This window comes from Heloderma suspectum, chromosome 3, assembly GCF_057233095.1.
Source record: "Heloderma suspectum isolate Gila_16-S chromosome 3, 16-S_ref, whole genome shotgun sequence".
NCBI lineage: Eukaryota > Metazoa > Chordata > Lepidosauria > Squamata > Helodermatidae > Heloderma > Heloderma suspectum.
The window spans coordinates 215,354,340-215,373,929 of record NC_139460.1 but is presented as its reverse complement, the minus strand read 5'-3'; the positions used below and the strand labels follow the sequence as shown (position 1 = coordinate 215,373,929).

Below are 19,590 nucleotides of genomic sequence, written 5' to 3'. Positions count from 1 at the left end.
AATCCACTTCAGAGCTCCTGGCGGCTTTTTAAAAGTACCAAGAAAAATACTGGGAAAGACCATCACGGCTCTCTCACAAAGGGTGCATTTTTGCCCAGAGAAAGCTGTGTTGTGTTGTGCAGTGGCCCATCACTCGACATTGTGTTTCATTTGAAAGTTATTTGAAGCAGCATTTCAAATAATTGGCTACTACTGTGAGCCAGGCCGTAGCTGTCCCAGGTAAATGGCTAATATAAGAGAGGGTGTGGGAATCATAGGGTATCTACTGCCTTAACCCCTTGATACAGGCACAGACAGTATCCAGCAAAATCAGAAAGATGGGTTCTATGGATTTCCAACCCAGTTTTCTTCAGTACTCTATTTTGGTCCATCCAACCAGTTATCAGAGTAAAGAACACGGGCTCTTTAAGGAAGACAAGCTCTAGATTATCCACTTTGAATGTTGGTCTAGGTCAGGCATGGGTGGGAAAAAGAGGAACCACAAATCCAAGCTGAGGACATAGTGATGCTACTTTTATTGTTTCGATGTCTCTGCAAGCAGTATTTTGCACATTTCAGAGTTGGCTGGGTATAAGGCAAGTTCACGCCCGGGGATGGTGGTCCCTCTCCCTTTGTGTACAGTAGTGTTATGGCTTGCAGAAGATTGGGAGACCAAGAAATTTTCTCTGTGAGGAGGGGGGGGGAGAGAAAAACACCCAGCAGATATTAAAGCCGCTCAGACCTAGCATTTAGCATCCACAGGATGGTTTCTGAACTTGCAGTGTCTACATACGTGCAAAAACATTTCACTGGAACAGGCCATCCATGCGACTGGCTTAGAGATGGTCCAGTGGCGTGAAGGAGGATTCATGTTGGATATGCCATCTATCCACAGAATTACCTAAAGCAGTCTTCCCCAACCCTGGTGCTCGCATTGGACTGCAACTCCCAGAATTCTCAGCCAGCATGGCCAGTTGGGGCTGGGGAAGGCTGAGCTGAAGCAAATTGCACTGTGGGAAAACCTGTCCTGGTGAACAATTTCCCCAAATATCTACCCACATGATTCACTCTGGGAGCCATCCTGGCTATGTAAAAATCAGAGTTGAGCTGGTGCTTAAAAGGTTTACTTTCATCCGCTATGAAATAGCCTTTGTGGAAACTGTAAGTCTTTCTTCCCCATCAAATGGCAAATGTGTGTTTCTTTAGTTAGATGGTACACAGACCTTCATGGTTTTCCTCTGTCCCTCCTTTGCAAACTGATATATGCTGGGAAGAATTTTATTTTGGGAAACTCTTGGCAGCTTGTAGTAGTTTTGTTTTTGTTTTTTTAACAAGGGGGTCTGCAACAAAATGTTGCGGCATGAAATGCTCCTGTTCCGGATTCCCACTGGCCAGCTATGCCCTCTTCCAGGATACTCCATTCCACCCCCGCTCCCATTTTCCATTCCCGTCCCCGGCAGTCAGTTAGCACTCCGTGTCTGAGCATGCACATTGAGCTGTTTTGGGTTCTCCCCATCACGCATTAGGATTTTTTTCTCCCTAAAGATGTTTTGTATTTCTGGAAACCTTGGGTTCTCTCAAGCCTGCTGACACCTCCCATTTTGGCCCCACTCAGAGAATGAGTTTCTCTGAGGATTGGAACTGCAGTCTCCCCTTCACAGGAATTTGTCAACCAAAGACATTGAAGGTTTGGGCTCTGGGGGCGTTATACAATGTATACAATATGAAAGCTCAAGAACATACTATGTTGAAGGCAGAGGTGAGGGACGTGGCATGGTTCCTTTCCCTCCCTAGGGCTGCTTCTAAACTGCAGGTGATGGCTGCTTCCCACCTCTGAAGTGGACGGAGGTGCCAAGGCCTCTCTCTGAGAACAAGGGTGTCTTTTATATAAGCACAGGCTCTTGTTCATCAGCTTGAATGAACCCTGGGAACACTGCCAAGGGCTTCTGCTGTCATACACAGCAGCAGCAACCTGCTCTGGGTCTGTTTATGTCAAGAGGCATCCATGTAAGATTTATCAGCGAGAATGGTGATGTTATATATGATGGGAAATCAATCTTGGCAGAAGACGCGGCAGTTACAGTACCACAGAAAGGATCTATCACCACAACACTGTAAAAAATAAGCCAAGGTTTTTGTAGGTGGGGCTCCTCTTAATGCTTCTTAGTCTGACTTTGAGTCTGGCATTGCCCAAGGCTCCCATCATCCTCCTGGAGCTCTTCTTAGACGGTTGCTTTAAAAGAACCTGCATTAGCTCAAACCGTGGGCACTGAATGTATTATCGCTTGTTACCAAAGACCAGGGTGGAAGCAGCTGTGTTGATCTCCCTCCCTCCCTCCCTCAACAGCTTATCCTCTAATGAGTGCAATGATGCTACATGTGTTTGCCAACACCTGTTTGTCCAATTTACATGTAATATTTTTAGATGTACACTCCAAAAGTGTAATATGTGAAGAGAGCCTGAGGGACCACTAGTACTGAATGGTGTTTCACCCATATTTCTTTCTCCCTGAGGAAACTATAGTGTGAAGCTGGCCTCAGAAACCACTTTGAATGGGGACAGAAAGAGAGAACAAGAGAACATGTTGCTTGCCCTTGCTAAGGCCACCAGGCTGACACACCCTCTCTTGCCATGTTGTGCCAGTGGTTTCATTGCTGCCGGGACAATGTGGCAAGGCAGAGAGTGTTGCCTCAGTGCTGTTCCAGTTTCTTTGGCAAGAGATTGACTCATTTTCTCTCCCCTGCACCCTCCAATCAGAGTGAGGGCAATGTGGGTGGTGGCTCTGTGTGATGACATGGAGTAATCAAATCTGATTGGCCATATGGCAACCTGACATCATCATCCTTTCCTCCCATCATGAACATTTCCATGCCCCATGGCGTGCCCCTCAAAACTGGCAAAAAAGAAGGATTACTTTTGAAAGGCAGGAAAATATCCCAGAAAATCAGGGCCCATCCTTCTATTTCAGTTGATATCTAGTGCTAGCACATGCTTAGCCACAGCGCATGGGGCTTCAGGATTCTGTATATCTGATAAACAGAACATGTGCTTAGCTGGGCAAGATGGGGCAACTGAACCCTGCACCAGTTGAGCCAAAACCATAATACCTATAGAGCCAGACCACTTTCTCACTTCTAAAGTTTCAGCCATAAAGCCAGTTTGCAGCTGCATGCACGTCACTCAGTCTCTCACCATTTGGTGACTTGTGGCTGATAGTTTGATGGCCCCATTACAAAATAGGATGTCTGAGATTATGTGAAACCTCCATGGCTGCATTCAGTTGACATGCCAAACCATGGTTTGTAAAGCCAAACCACAGTTGGTTGGTTTTATGTCTGAACTCACATCAGCTCACCAACCATGGTTTACAAGGGGCTGCCAAACCAGGATACTGAACCATGGTTTGAAACTGCATTGCAAACCACTGTTTGTGCTACTGTGGCTTGCCATTACAACAGAATTCACAAACCACAGTTAGGGCCATTGCTCCAACTCAAGACTGAACTTATGAAGTGGAGTCCTGAGCAGAAGGAAAGTGAAGGCACAACAAGCAGCTCTAACCATGTTTGGCCTGTTGTATGCTTGGAGGCTCAGACCATGGTGTGTGGCTTCATAATTATGGCTGCCACAAAAAAGTGGTTTGTTGTATATTTGAACTGAGTCTCTCTTGGTGTTTGATCTGCGATGGTTCTTATGCGTGCAGGACTTTGCTTAGTATTCTGGACATTGGGATAAACAGGCATGTTTGAACAGGGCTGTAGTTGTACTCATGCACATGACTGAGGTCAGAGACAGCATCTGCACTCTAGGAAAAGCTGAGATGACTCCGAAGAAAGGTGCTGTTATAAAATCACTCAAGAGTGGTACCCTTAGGAGTGTTCGAGATTATTCTTGGTTTGGATTCCCCAACTATGAAAGGTTTATCTCCTGGCTTGAGATCTATAGCTTACCTGTAAGAGACCTCGTCCTCTGTAAGCTGCAGACACATGAACACAGGACTGTCAGAAAGTCTTGCGGCAGTATAAAAATTTGTGGCCATCTCTACCTCAGTTTGGCTTTTGAGTGTGGCTTGAAAGAATGGGGCATCCAGTTCTGCTTGGAAATCAATGGTCATGGCACCCCTGTAATGGAGGGGAGTGGAGGGGAGGGGACAGAGAATAACAGGAATACTTGAATCCTTTCAAGGAAGTTGGCTAACCATTGTCAGTAGTTATTATTAAAGCTTGCTTTGCATTAGATAAGAAGTGCCCCGCTGGATCAGAACAAAGGGCCATCTAGTCCAGTGTGCTGCTTCCCACAGTGGCCAACCAGAGGCCCACAAGCAGGAGATGAAGGCAACAGCCCTCTCCTGCCATTGTTTCCTAGCAACTGCTATTTGGAGGCGAGGCTGGCGTCAAGGGCCAGCATGGTTGAGAACCTGCTGAGGGCCTACAATTGAGCATAGGCCCACTGACAAGGGCCCCCTGGACTTGCTCCTCCTCTTCACCCCTGCAACCTGCTTGTTCACCTGCCTTTCTCTGGCTCAGACAGTGGCAGTGCTGAGAAGGAGGAGCAGCAGATGCCACGGCCTACTTGCTCACTGGCTCTCTGCCTGGCAAGCAAGCAAGTGGTAGTGATGAGGAGGAGGAGGAGGTGGACAAACAGCAGCAGCTGGTGACAATTCTGAGAAGAAGCCAGGCCCACGGAGAGAGAGAGGGGCCCAGGGATGGTGTCTTTCCCTAGGGCCCTCCTGAACCTGGAGCCAGCACCGTTCACAGGCCTGGTGCCATCTCTGATCCTAGAGGCAGCATACGGCCATCATGATGAGTAGCCATTGAAACTCCCAAGTTTTGATTAGATGACAGTAGTTAAGCGTCACTGGTCTGAGTTGAATACAAGATGTCAGAGATAATACATCGGTAGGACAAAACACCATTAATTTGGGTAGCCCGCCAAACTGGTCATGATTTAAAGTACTAAATGTTATTATCTGAAGATCTTTTGCTGTGCCATTCATTCATCCATCCATTCATCCATCCATCCATTCATTCATTCATTGAATTGGCTTGAAAAGATGGTCCTCTGATAGCAGAGGGTAAAATGCCAATGGAAAGCCAGAATATTAAGGTCTCGGTCTCTCTCTCTCTCTCTCTTTCTCTCTCTCTTTCTCTCGGAGTATCCAAACAGTACTAGCTTGGTAACGATCTTACATTTTCTCTGGCACGGCTAGCCGGACTGAGCATTAGTTGAAAATTGCCCTCTTTTCTATTTGTATGAGACTAGCTGAGATGCAGGAACATGGGAAGCTGCCTTATACCAAGTAAGACCATTGGTTCATCTAGCCCAGTATTGTCACCATGGACTGGCAGTGGCTTTCTAGGGACTCAGGCAGGATTCTTTCCTAGCCCTGCCTGGAGTTGCCGAGGACTGAACCCTCTGCACACAAAGCATGTGCTCCCCTGCTGAGCCGTGGGCCCTCGCCAATAGAGAGGTCTATGAGTGTCACACCTCATACACCCCTAACCCCTTCCCTCCCATTACCTCTTCTGACTGCTTGTTCTTCCCACCTTCAACAGTTCTCATAATGGTTACAATCCGCTGAAACTGAGGCAAAGGCACCTTGGTCACCAAAGGGACCATTCTCTGAACATTCCTCGCTCAGAACCTTTCTACATTATTTCTGCTAAGCTGAATCACAGAATGCACTCAGTCTTAAGTAGCCAAGATTGCCAAGGCTGGTCCCTGAACCAAGAACATGGCCATCAAGTGAGGAACCCAAATGCTTGATTAGGTATTTCGGCTCCCCTGATACTGCTTGGCAGTGAGGCAGCTACTCAAGCGCCATGACTTCTGGATAGCATTGGCTCAGCTGCTCTGATTTCACAGCCACAGAAAACAACGGGCCATGCAGCTGGCTCCTTTGGGGCAATGGGTTAAAGACCAGGGACATCTTCCTTGGCATAGAAATACACAGAGATGGGGCTGAAACTGTATACAGTTAGGACAGTTACCATAAGGTGGGGTTGCAGGACCTCTTTCAGCCCAAAGGCCTAATTCCACTTGGGAGAAGCTCTCGGGGGCTGCATTCCAGTGGTGGGCAGGGCCAAAGGCAAAAGGGGTGGTGCATAAAAGACCAGCCTGTTTTAGCTTTAAGCTCTTACTGCCAGCAACTAAGGTTTAGGAGAGGCATCTCAACCTTTTAGAATGGGGGGAAGGGACTGCACAAAAACCTGGAAACCATCAAATGATTGGTAGTTGAGGGAAAGGGGGAGGGACCTGGGAATGGGGTGTGGCCTTCTGTGGAACCCTGGAGGTACAGATTGGGATCTCTGGAGGGCCAGATTTGGCTCCTGAGCTTGAGGTTCTGCACCCTTCCCATAATGGGTAATAACAACTCCACATGATATCTTCATCCCAGCACAGGAAGTGTGACCAACCGGTTGTGAGAGGTGCTGGAGAATGGAATGCAACAAGCAATGCTGGGCAACAGAATATTCCTCTTCTGGGCTTTCACAAGGGTTCAAGTTCTTGAACATTTGCCAAGGTCCCACGTGAATCTCCTTCACACTTCGGAGGTGAAACTGGTTCTTATTTACATACCTTGTTTCAATGCCTGTTGTGAGTTCCTGGCCCCACAAATTCACATTGATGTCGGCTGAAACATCTAATCCAAGTCCTCCTTGAAGAGTAATCACAGCTTGCAAACCAGACTGAAGTGGGATGGCCTATGCAGCACAGTAATAGTCACTTACTGAATTGTTCAAGTGTTTACCTTGGACCTACAAATGTTCACAGTGCAGTCCTCTGCTCAGAAGTAAGTGCCATTGGAGTCAATGGGGCTTATGCCCAGATAAGTGGGTATGGGATTCCAACATAAGACACAGGTTGTTCATAAAATGTAATTTTTACAGCTCATCTGGAAGGGACTGTTAATGCTCACTGCTTTAATAAAATAAGAATTACAATCATATCCCTTACCTGTTTTTCTCTCAATCAGCCTTCCCACCCTGGGGCCATCTAGATGTGATGAACTATAACCCTCATCATCCCCAGACATGATGGGGATTGTAGTCCAACACATCTGGAGGGTGCCAGGTTAGGGAAGGTGGCTCTAAGCCATAGGTCCAAGGCAGGCTGCACATTAATAAAGCAAAACTAATACTAATCAAACAATAGAATCCAATAACATCTATCACCCGATATTATGAAAAGAGCACAAATTAAGAGTGAACATTAGCTGATGCCAAATGCCTCCCCAAAGAGGAAGTTCATCACAATCTTTCAGAATAAAACCAAAGACTGGAAGAAGTGAACCTCCGAGGGCTGCGAGAGGTCCTGCTTCTTGTAACCACCAAGCTAACCCCCAAAGGTGGTGGCACATGGAGCAGGAGAAGAAGATCTTTCTGAGAAGATCTTAATGTGAAGAAGTTCATATGGGAGCAGGCGCTCCCATATTTTCTACTCCCAATACAGGCGGGTGACTGGGAAGCTAATAAATGACACCCCCGCCACCGTTGTCATTCAAAGGATGATTTTGTGTTAATGGGTTGGATCCCAACTTAGTCATATTTATAGTAGACGCACTGAAAAAGATGGGAGTAAAGTTAGTCATGATTAACTTCAGTTCCATTTATCTCAATGGGTCTATTCTAAGTATGAACTAACTCTGGATCCAACTCTATAGCTCTAGACTAATATCTCAATTTGCCAATATCGGGAATGCTGAGGGTTTCTACCTTAATATATCATCTGTCTTAAGTGGACCTGTTCTTGACTTTTTGGTTCCAAATTGGCTTAAACTAATGGGAAAAAACAATCTAGCACCTCATGACAATTCCTTATTGCCTTCCGTGTCTATGGATAAGGGCAGACTGATACCTGTTGATGATCCATCAGTAGCACATTCCCTTTGACCACACTCGTGGGCTCTCCTGAGTTCATAAGGACCTTTGACATTAGGTCTGTATATCCTTTGAAGAAAGCAACTGGCCGCAGCTGAACATCAAGCAAAACAGCAGACATGCCGGCCATGAAGTCCTCCTCTTCGCCTGCACCACCTCCCAGAAGACCCTCAAGACCTTTTGCTTCAATGGCCACCTAGGAGTGGATACACAGAAAAGGAGAGTGTGATGCATGGGACTCTCCTCTTTCCTGCAGCAGTGGTCCACCATTTCAGACCATGTTGTTCTTTCACGTAATTTTTTCTTTTCTTTAAAGGATGTGTAATCCCTACCTCCATCTTTCCAGGAAGAGAACCCACTTTTCCTATTTCGGGGGAGGAAAGGAGTGAAGACACTACTCAGAAGCTGTTTATTTGCTTTATTTCCTTGAAGCGGAACAAGTGGTGGCTTGTGCCTCTTCAATGGCTTTCAGAAAGAAAACACAGGAGCAACTTTTCCCAACTTGATGCCCTCCAGATGTTTTGGACTATAGCTTCCATCATCCCTGACCATTGGCCATGCTGGCTGGGGCTGTTGGGAGTTGAAAACCGAAAGATCTGGAGGGCACCTGACTGGGGAACGTGGATCCAAGATGTGTTTCAGGTCACCCTTCCTCCAAAAGTTTGGACTTCAACTCCCATCAGCCCCAACCCACATGGCCAATAGTTAGGAATGCTGGGAGGTGTAGTCCAAAACATCCAAAGGGCCCCAGGCTGGGAAAGGCAGTTTCAGACAAAGTGAAGCACTTTTAAAATCCCATTAATTTAAACGGGAGAGTTAAGCATGTAGTTTAAAAGTGCTCAGTGCTGACTAGGGGCTTCTTTACATGGAGCTTTTAGCCTGCTATTGAGATTGCTCACTCACAGAAGTCCTTTTTATGACGTTGTCAACCTCCAGGGCACATCCGAGGTATTTCCTGATTATTCCATCTCAAAAAGATCCGGAAATAATGAACTATCTATTTAAGTCAGATTGTTACGCTATTAAAACAGCCAATAGATGGCGCTGTTTCATTGATCTCTATGGAACCTTGAAAATTAAAAACTTCCCCTCTCAGCAATCATGTGGTTGCTGTCTGGGAGCCCTCTGTAAATGTGGAAAGGCTCCACAACTGGAGGACTGCGGGTTTTTTCTTTAATGTAAAGGCAGCCTAGATGATGCCAAATTTACTGATCAATTATCTATCTCATATGTAGCTATTTCAGGTCTCTGATCTGTAAGAGCAGAAAACCACCCAGTCCACTTTGGGAAGTCTTGGAATTCATTTATGGGTAGAAATGTATTTTGTGGAAAATTAAAAGGGCACTTGGGAAGTTATCAGGAATTACCTATCAGGCAAAGGTGAGACCTGAAAAATCTTTAGAACTTTCTCAAGCAACAACAAAGGGGCCCTACCATTTTCAAGCAGGCCTAAAAACCTAGTTGCTTACCATGGCCTATAATTGAGTTAGGACTTTATGGCCTGCTACGGTGTATATGGTGTTATCTTATATATATAATTTGAAGTCGGGAGTTAGTCATCCCTTTTTGACTGCCTGCCCACTGACCAAAACACACTTCACTGGAAAGCTCTTGACACACAGATTGCATGAATGACAACGGTTTTCAACATTAATTCAAAGTTGGGAGTTTATTCATGTCCATAAAGCTGCTATTATTATTATTATTATTATTATTATTATTATTATTATTATTATTATTAATTAGGCTATCTTCTGTAACAATGTACTATAAAGTTTTATTTTAAATATTAAAAATGTCAAGTATAATTAAACAAATATAATTAATTGCAAACTGGAGCAAAATGGAATATGAACTCAAAAAAGTCTCTGTACACCTTTATAAACAGAGGTGCAGGCCGAAGTATATTGATATGCCATAACTTATGGGTTGTAAACAAATCATGAAGGGATTGAGAAACACCTACACTTTGAATGTTTCAATAAACACAGTTAGGGTGCAATCCTATCTAGACAGGCGGCCACCTCCAAACTCGGAGGCAACTGCCTATCCAAAGCAAGGCAGGAGAAGCACGGGGCGGGGGGGGGAGGGATCTTTCCTTCCGCGCCTCTCCTGCCCTGCTTTTTCTTCTAGAAAGCCGTTTTCTGCTGTCTAGCCGCAGGGGGGCCGAGTGGGAGAGGAGGCTGCTGTACGACACATAGGATGTGTCGTACAGGCAGATCTGCTCTCCCCGCCCCAGAACGCCCCCAGCCCCGCCACTTTCCGGCCGCTCCATGCTCCTCTTCTGAGCTCAGAGGACAAGGCTTCTCTGCGCTGCCTCTGAGGCATAGGGGGAGATTGTTTCTCCAGGAACCAACCTCAGAACGCGGGCTCCGAGGTTGGTTCCCGGAAAACAGCATATCCTATGGCCGTCTAGCTGCTGTCTAGTGGCCATAGGATTGCTCCCTCCGTGAAGTTAAACCTTTTGTTAGATTTTTATTTTTCCTCGCAAGCTGTGTTTGCGGGGAACCAACTAGTGTTGTTTTGACTGTTAATTTTGATTTTATTATTTTTTTAAATTATTGTTTTATTTCACCGTTTTACATGTTGTTGTATGCCAGCATGGGAGAATTTACCTTAAATGCCAGTTTATAAGTAATTACAAATCAGCAACAGAACCAAATGAAATAGAATATATTTGTATCAACAACAGAAAGTATAAGACCTGAGCTGCTTGGAGTTGGTGGCCATGACGACTTAGGATATTGAAACTGGTGACGCTCTTCCTCAGGAGACCAAAGTCTGAGAACAACAGCTCCAGACCAAAGGTAGAAAGTGTGTCATTGGTGACTGAAAGGGAGAGAGAGAAGGAGAACCCCGTATGAAGGCCTCTCAGGAGTCAGTACAAGAATAACAAACACTGTTTCAAATTCCTTCATGAACGGAGATCAACACGGGGATGATCTGACTGGACAGGAAAAGGTCCCGGAAGGTTTTCCTAATATGAGATGCTGTGGAGTCTGCCACTGTTGGACAGGACCACTGAGTCCATTGAAAAAGCATTGTGTTTGAGAAGAATGACAGGTGATGCGAGCAGTGTAGGCTGGTGGCTCCGGTTTCAGTGGGGTGCAGAATCCATTCTGGGTTTTAGTCAGAACCAGTCAGAACTCTAAAGGAGCTACCCAAAATGCTGAACCATATCCCAAAATGGGTCCATCATCTTGGATAGCTCCTTTAGAGTTCTGGCTGGTTCTGATTAAAACCCAGAATGGATTCACACCTCACTGTCTTTCAGCCTCAGGGCGGAATTCCATTTCGGAGAAGCTCTTGGGGGCCGCATTCTACTGGTCAGCGGGGTAAAGGCAAAAGGGGCAGGGGTAAGAATACCCAAAACACCAGCTTAGTTACTTCCAGCAACTGAACCTTGGGAGAGGCCTCTCAAACTTTTAGAATGGGGAAAAAACTGCAGAAAGCCGGGAAAACATCAATTGGTTGGTGGTCAGGCAAAAGGGTTGTGGTCACATGGGGAAACCAGGAGAACTGGATTTGGACCCCAGGTGGGCCGATTTGGACTGTAGGCCTGAGGTTCTGCACCCCAAGCCTATTGTGTTTGATCAGTGACAGCTCATTCACACATGCACATCCATGCTTGATGCTGCAGCCAGCTAGTGACGAACGCGCACACATGAAGTATTCCTGTGTCTCATTTGCTGCCTTAGAGCCTTTCACTTGGAAGAGCGACCGGGCAGAGATGGCAGCAGCGGGGCCTTGAGCAACCAGAAGGGTGACTTCAGATTTCAGGGGTGAGGAAGCAAATCTCCACAAGTTTTATAGGCCTGATGTTGGTTATATTTGGTATTACACTTCACAAAAGCAGCGTGCTTTATGAGCATTTGTTATGGTTACTTTTTAAACGATAGTGGTATTATCGCAGAGGTCAAATTCCCCTCCCTCACCCCTATTTGAGGGAAATGGTTTTGTGGCACATGCATAGCCCACAGCTATGGTTACAAGAACGGTCCCTCAGTGTGTAGAATCAGAGAATTAACCGAGGGTGGCCACTTAGGAATTGCCAAAAAAGAGGATAGAAGAAGAAGCAATTTGCATAACATTTGCCTATGTTAATTTATAGGAACAGATGCAAATTTAGAAATAATTATTATAATTTAAAGAGAAATGCAGTACATCTCACCATAGTGTGGAAAGCTGTGACCAGCTCACCTGTGTGCCTGCCTGCCCAGTCTGCTGTTCAGGTACTAAGTGTTAATGGGCAATAGCAATTCCTATGGTTCTTTATCTTTAAACCAGAATTGGACAGGCGAGCCCTTCAAGTAGAGGATGCCTTGAAACAGCAGCCCTACAAACAGTGGACTGTCCTCTGTAAAAGATACATGGTCACCCTAACTTGACCAGAAATATAGGCATTCCTGAGCAATAACCATACGAACTCTGTCACTCTGCCCTCCTCAAGTGGTGTCCCCGATATGTGGGTGAATATGGTTGTCTAGTCAGTTCATATTTGTGGAGCTCATATCTTTGAGGTTCTACTATGTGCGTGTGATTATGGTTAAATGGCACACAATTGTGGTGTTCAGATACCTAGTATACATTTACCCCACTGCTAAATGAGGCCTCCTATGCATAAACAGTCATGGATTCTTTCCATTTTTCTGAGGGAAGATTAAACAGAATCATGTAAAAAAAGAAGTCACCTGCCAGTGGTCCTGAGAAGGAGATGGAGTTGCCAGCTTTGGATGAGAGGAAGTAATAATTATTTATCTGTGGATCTTTCAGAACATCTTTGATCACCTGCCTGGGAGGAAAAGCATACACAGAGGCAGTGATATTGAAGTAGAGCAGAAAGGGGGAATACAGATCAACTGTATCCACATCTGAGGGAAACTCATCTCAGAAAAGCAGGCTGCCATTTTGGGAGGGATGATGGTCAGCATTTTTTTAAAGGTAAATACAGAGTAACAGAGGTGCAATTTTCTCCACGCTGAAAACTTAGAAAATATGCCAGGTTTCTAGATGGCAGCTTGAAAAGAGGGAGAGATGGAATCTGAGTGCACCAGTGAAAGGAGACCCTGTTCTTCCTGGTGGATTCTGTTCTCTCTCTGTCTCTAGTTCACTGGTATCTTCCAGGCACTGTTTCAGGCACAAACCTACCTAGAAGTCAGAGCATCCGATATGAGAACCTTTCCCTACAGGCTCATAATGCAGCAGATGCTACAGGTGTTCCAACTGGACACCCCTAGGTGTGGAGGGCCATATCACTATGTTTCCCTTCCCCCTTTTTTGGTATGGAAATAATAATGGTGTTTGGGCCTCTCTGCATATGGAAGTCAGCATGGAGTGTCTATCTCATGGGAGTATGGTGGAGCAGGATATATGGTCCAAGAACCAGGCCTTCCATCATGCTTCTTATGCTTTTCATTGGACAGAAACAATACATGAAAATTACATGTATTTTCATGTAAAATTACTCACTGGCTCAGTTTGGACATTCTGCTAATCAGTGGTTTAGTCTTATTTGCACAAGCTACCACAAGCTTCAGGCTCTTGCACCCCCCTCCCTTCTTTGTCACTTCCATGTGGAGTTTTTCAGAAGCTTTCACTTCCACTTTTAAACTAACCAGAGTTCCTTGTTACATCCAAACTCAGACAACCTTTAGTTAGCTTAAAACTATGGTTAGTTGAAACAAGCCAGGATCAAACTATGGTTTATGATGCTGGCTTGTTCACTAATCATAGTTAAAACTAACCAAGGTTTGACCAAGATTGGATGTAATGAGGAATTCTGATTAGTTTAAAAGTGGAAGTGAAAGCTTCCAATCTCATCCTCACAGGGCCAAAACAGACATTACTTGAAATCCATATCTAGCAGTTACATCTTTTACAAATTTTTTTCCTGTAAAGTAGGTGTGGGACCCCTACTCCAGATCAGAACCCAAACATGGGGGGTGGGGTAGGATTGGATCAGGCGCCCTGTGCCTACTCTAGAGTAAAAATAAAAAAGATGTAGCTGCTAGATATGGATCTTGAGTAATGCCTGTTTTGTACAAGCTGGTTCATGCATGCCCCAAAGAGCCCATTGATTTAAATGGAATTTGCTTCTAATAATTGGGCTTAGGATAAGCCTAAATTCCGACTATTTTTTCCTCTCATGAACAGCTAACTATAGCATACAGAACACATAGCTCTATATTCTCGGCTTATATTTTGTTTACTGCTGTTAGATGAGAGAAGAAAGAGAGTCAACCTTCTGTCTTGTCACTGATTACTATAATCCCATATCAAGTACATTTACATGGAAGCAAGACACACTTAAATGAAGAACATTCAGTCTTGTGCAATGGGTACGATCCAGAGGAAATCAGGGGTGCGCAAGTCTCACTGAAATTGCCAAATGCTTGCGAAACCCCCTGAAGCATCTGTCTGGCCTTTGTTGGTAGATGGGATGCTGAGCTACATGGACCATGAGTCTGACCCAGCATGGACACTCATAGGTTGTTGGGACCACAGCCCAGTGATAAGAGCACATGCTTTCCATACCCCAAATCCAGATTCAATCCCTTGCATTTCTAGTTCAACGGAGCTCAGGTAGTGGGAATAGGAAGGATTTCTGTCTGAGACACTGAAGAGCTGCTATCAGCCAGATGAGATATTACTGGACTAAATGGATCAAAAGTGTGCCTTGATGTAAGGCACGTTCATATGAACTTCTATATGCCGGCAGCAGCAATATCTCTGGGGAGTTATTGCTCAGATTGCTCTTTTTTTAAAAGACAGCATGAAGGAAGAGACAGGGGAAATAAAGAAAAATAATACTGTATAGCGTACAGAGGTAAATGAATGATTATTATATAGGACGTGGATATTTTTACCTGGTTGGATGATGATGGGAGTGTAAAATGCCTTGAATTTTTGACAGTAGAAACCGTGCCATTTCTGGTTCAAGTTCTCTGGTGGCCAACAGGACATTGGTGAAGTCCATTGGTGAGGGATCATTGTCCAACAGGATTTCTGCTGCAGCGAGCCTTGAAACCTTTGGATACCGTCTCCAGACTTGATGGAAAATGCGTTTCATTGCCATTTTAACCTGGTGCCAAAATGCAGATATTCAACACAGGTATTGAAGAGTAGGGATGTCAGAGAACTCCGCAATGGAACCAAATGAGTTCGGATTTTCATGAATCCGACCTGCGGATTCTGCAGCAGACCGGCTTTCTCCCTGCCGGGCATATTCTGCAGAATTGCAGACTGTTTTTCTAACCTTTGGGAATTTTCATTGTAGAAAAATATGCTAAATAAAATAAATGTGGCCAAAAATGCACATTTCCCCCATAGGCTAAAAGGTAAAAATGCACATTTTGGAGGAATTTGCACATTTTTGCACATGTGAATTTGGGAAAATGTGCATTTGTGCAAATCTGGACCCGCCCATTCCATTGGTGGGTAGACGATGGAACAAAAGGCATCTGACAATCCACAAAACACAGATGGAATGGATTTTACAGTTTATCTCTATTGAAAAGTCTTTTTTTGTTGTTGTTGGTATCATGACAGCTAACTTTTCTTGAAAATAACTGAAGATCATTCTAAGTCTAAACTTTCTCCCTGAATATCAGTGGTGCAGAACCTCAGACCTGGGGGTCAAACCTGGCCTGCCTGGGGCCCAATCTGGCCCTCTGGGGTTCCCCAGATGCCCATGCCCCTTCCCCTGCCTCCACCCCCTTTTCCCCAACCACCAATTGTTTTGTAGTTTCCCAGCTTTTGTGTAGTTTTCCCACCACTCTAAAAGGTTGAAATGCCTCTCCTGAGGCTCAGTTACGGGCAGTAAGAGCTTTCAGCTGCAATATGCAGGCACTGATTTGTATTTTTGGCTCCGCTCCTTTTGCCTTTGGCCCCACCCCTTACCTTTGGCCCTGGCCAGCACTGGAGTACAGCCTCCAAGAGCTTCTCCGGAATGGAGTGTGGCCCTTGGGCTGAAAGAGGTTTGCCACCCCTGCTCCATGGGGAAAAGGTGTACATTTCAAAAATGTGCACAATTGATCCATAAATTTGGAAACATGCACACAAAAATACACATACGTTTTCATGTGGAAAGAAAAGACAAAGCTCACAATCTGATCCAGTCATGAGATGGAACGAGCTTCAAGGTGGACATCGGAGAAGCTCGAAAAGCTTGAGCTTTGCCGATTCACACATCAAGAACTACAAATGGGAGAACCTTCAAGAACCACGCAAGATAGAGGGAATATGAATAGGCTGGTGCATGAGGACAGTGAAGTCATTTCCTATTGGGCATCAGGTGGCGGACCTGATATATAGCTCCTGCACATTTTGGCACAGAAGCACCTAGAATGTTACATTAAAGTTAGACCAAAACAAATATTTTTAGGAAAAGCTCTTATCGTAGCAAGAACATCCCATACCGTGCTTGAGATGTGCTGTGTAGAGTACCTCTGTAGTGCAGTCACTGCTGTAGTTGAGACGGATGCAGAGCCCTCCTCTGCATAATGCAGAAAGGTGGGGATGGATTCTGGGAGCAGAGCGCTTTTCAGGGACAACAAGTAAATCACCCTCTCAGAGTCTTCCTTGGTGCTTTTGAGCTTCTGCAGGACTGTCTCCATCTGGAGCCTTACTTCCTGTTTTATTTGAGAGAAGGAAACAAAACAGAAGAGGGGACCAATGTGACATTCGTCACAGTCCAAGCTGTCAGGGGCGAAAGGGGGAAGCACAGTGCACTAAGGGGAGATGGGGGGACATCAACCCACCTGCAGCCCACACAGTTTCATCCGACACAACTTGCCAATCAGGCTGCCAATGACAATATTTCCTGTTTCCCAAATGGCTATCTCTAGTTCCTTCCCGCTTAGCTTATCCTGCAAGACAAAAGAAAACAGGTCATAGAAATAGGAAAGAGAAAGTGAGATGCTTGAAGTATTTGATTTTTGCGAATTCCAATCCCAACGGACCTGATCAGCCCCTTTCGGACTAATGTGCAAATCAGAACATAGGTATCCTTTGGATTTCACACTTCTCCAAATGTTGCAATGCAGTTCTCAAAAAGAAATGTGTCAAAATGAATTTTTTAAAATTTGCATTTTGAGAGAAAATCTATTTAGAAATGTGCATTTTGTACACATTCAGAAATACGTATTTAAATGTGAATTTTCATTTGGATTAAAAACATGCATATGAATGTGGAAAGGGACCTAGGAATGAACATGAACAAAAATGACATGGGTCAAAAATAGGCTTAGCTGTCCATCCCATGTGTGCGTGCGTGCGTGTGTGTGCGTGTGTGTGTGTGTGTGTGTGTGTGAGAGAGAGAGAGAGAGAGAGAGAGAGAGAAACATTGCTTTAGTTGTTATAATGGCTGTACAGAATCAAGACTTGTAATGATCTTGGCAGGCTGGAACACTGGGCCGAAACCAATGAGATGGAACTCAGCAATGATAAATGCAAAGTCCTGCATTTAGGTACAAACAATTCCAAGGCACAAGTATAGGATGGGGGGAGACCTGGCTTGGCAGCAGGACGTGTGAAAAGGACCATGGCGTCTTAGTGGGTCACAAGCTGAATATGAGTCAGTAGTGTGATGCAGCTGCTGAAAAGGCTAATGCATTCTTAGGCGCCATAAGCAGAAGTCTAGGGTCCAGGTCAGAAGGACTAATAGTCCTACTGTATTCTGCACAGGACAGGTTATATCTGGAGTACTGTGTCCAGTTCTGGGTGTTACAGCTGAAGGAGGACGTTGACAAACTGGAGCATGTGCAAAGGAGGGGAGGGATGACCAGGATGGTGAGGGGTTTGAAAACCGCGTCCTATGAGGAACGGTTGAAAGAGCTGGGCATGTTTAGCTTGGAGAAGAGAAGATTAAAGGGAGACAAGATAGCGATCTTCGAACATCTGAAAGGCTGTTGTGCAGAGGATGGAGCAGACTGCTTCTCAGTTGCTTCTCAGGGTAGGACTAGAACCAACAGGTGGAAATTTCAGGGAAGCCTATTTCAGCTAAACATTGGGAGAAACTTCCTAACAGTATGAGCTCCTCAATAGTTGAAGAGATTGCCTTGGAAGGCGGTAGCCTCAGCATTGGTGGAAGTGTTTAAACAGAGCAGCAGCCATCTGTCAGGGATGCTGTAGTTGCATTATATTTATTTATTTATTTATTTATTTATTTACTTACTTACTTATTTGATTTATATGCTGCCTTTTTCCCTTTTGCAAAGAACCCAGGGCGACTTACATAGTCCTCCTCCTCTCCTTTTTAGCATCACAACAACCCTGTGAGGTAGGTTAGGCTCAGTGGAGGCTGGTGGCTCTAATTTCAGTGGGGCTGTAATCCCATTCTGGGTTTTAGTCAGAACCAGCTAGAACTCTAAAGGAGCTATCCAGGGTGCTGAACCCATCCCTCCAAATGGGCTCAGCACCTTGGATGGCTCCTTTAGAGTTCTGGCTGGTTCTGACTGAAACCCAGAATGGAATCACAGCCCCACCGAAACTGGAGCCAGCTGAGAGTCAGTGATTGGCCCAAAGTCACCCAGTGAGCTTCATGGCCAAGTGGTGACTAGAACCCAGATCTCCTGATTCCCAGTCCTACACTGTAACCACACTGGCCCATCTTACATTGGAGATTCCTGCATTTATCAGGGGGTTGGACTACAATGTAGCCATTAGATGGTCTCCAAATTCCCTTCCAACTCAGTTCTATGTTATGTAGCCAGCTGACCAGGAACATCAGTGAAGGAAAATGGCTATGCCCCAAGCGGGGGCTGGGTCACACCCGCATGCTCATCACTGCTTGACTATGGCACTGAGACTTGACTTGCATGATTCATCACCATTGCTTTCTCCTATGATTCAGTGTCAACTCAAACACCATTTGTTTCAATGGAACCAATTCACACATTCATCTGAGAGTCGTTACCAAGTGTCAAGCACTCAAGTGACTCAACAAGCCGTAGAAAATCCATCAAGAGAATGGATTAATATATAATAAACAAACAAATAAAAAGAAATAACGCAGGAGTGGGCAACTTGTGGCCCTCCAGATATTTTGGCTTACAACCCCCATCACCCCTTCCTATTGGCTATGCTGGCTAGGGATGATGGGAACAGTAGGCCAAAACATCTGGCTGGCCCACAAGTTGCCTACCCCTGTACCAGAGTGTATTCCAGGTTTCTGGAATGCCAGATTCCTTTCTTTATCACATTTGCATTCCATCCTTCCTTAGAACAGCATAATCTGGTTGCCCCATTTTAACTTCACAGTAGCCCTGTTAGGTAGATTGGACATGGATTTCCCACAGCTAGGGTTGTCTATTGTGGAGAAATCTGGCCCTTTGGGGGCCCAACGGATCCCTGCAATGGACCTGGCTTGGCTTGCAGTTGTGAGCTGAGTGGTGGGTCAGTTCCTGAAACTTGGGAACTTTGTCAACTGTGAGTCACAATTTGTGCAAAATCGCAGCTATAAATATTCACAGACATTGTGATTTCTGTAAATATTTATAGCCGCAATTTTGCACCCATTGTGATTTGCGCAAATCCCCCCCACCCGAAAAACTGTGTGCTGGCACAACTCATCACACAATGCGTTGGGCCAGTTTGCGGATGAGCAAGACGGAGTCCAGTGGGCCAAGCTGGCGAAAACTCACTGAGCTCAACCCCCAAATGGATTCCTCTGACATCCATTCCCAATGCCAAATCTACATCTCTGTCTATCCTACAACATATGGAGACCAT

The 19,590-nt window shown here is 45.2% G+C and overlaps 1 protein-coding gene across 1 annotated transcript in view; it reads right to left on the bottom strand.

Annotated features, from left to right (window-relative positions):
- Positions 1-486: 486 nt before the first annotated feature.
- The window catches only part of LOC146350738 (microsomal triglyceride transfer protein-like), a 32,337-nt gene continuing 13,233 nt past the window's right edge, over positions 487-19,590 (bottom strand). Inside the window, exons 10-18 of the mRNA XM_084845556.1 lie at positions 16,620-16,727; positions 16,278-16,490; positions 14,727-14,941; positions 12,552-12,652; positions 10,565-10,689; positions 7,838-8,056; positions 6,560-6,684; positions 3,931-4,101; positions 487-665 (exon numbers count right to left, since the gene is read on the bottom strand). Of these exons, the coding sequence (XP_084701682.1) occupies positions 515-665; positions 3,931-4,101; positions 6,560-6,684; positions 7,838-8,056; positions 10,565-10,689; positions 12,552-12,652; positions 14,727-14,941; positions 16,278-16,490; positions 16,620-16,727 (1,428 nt within the window). The 3' untranslated portion in view covers positions 487-514. The remainder of the gene's footprint in view (positions 666-3,930; positions 4,102-6,559; positions 6,685-7,837; positions 8,057-10,564; positions 10,690-12,551; positions 12,653-14,726; positions 14,942-16,277; positions 16,491-16,619; positions 16,728-19,590) is intronic.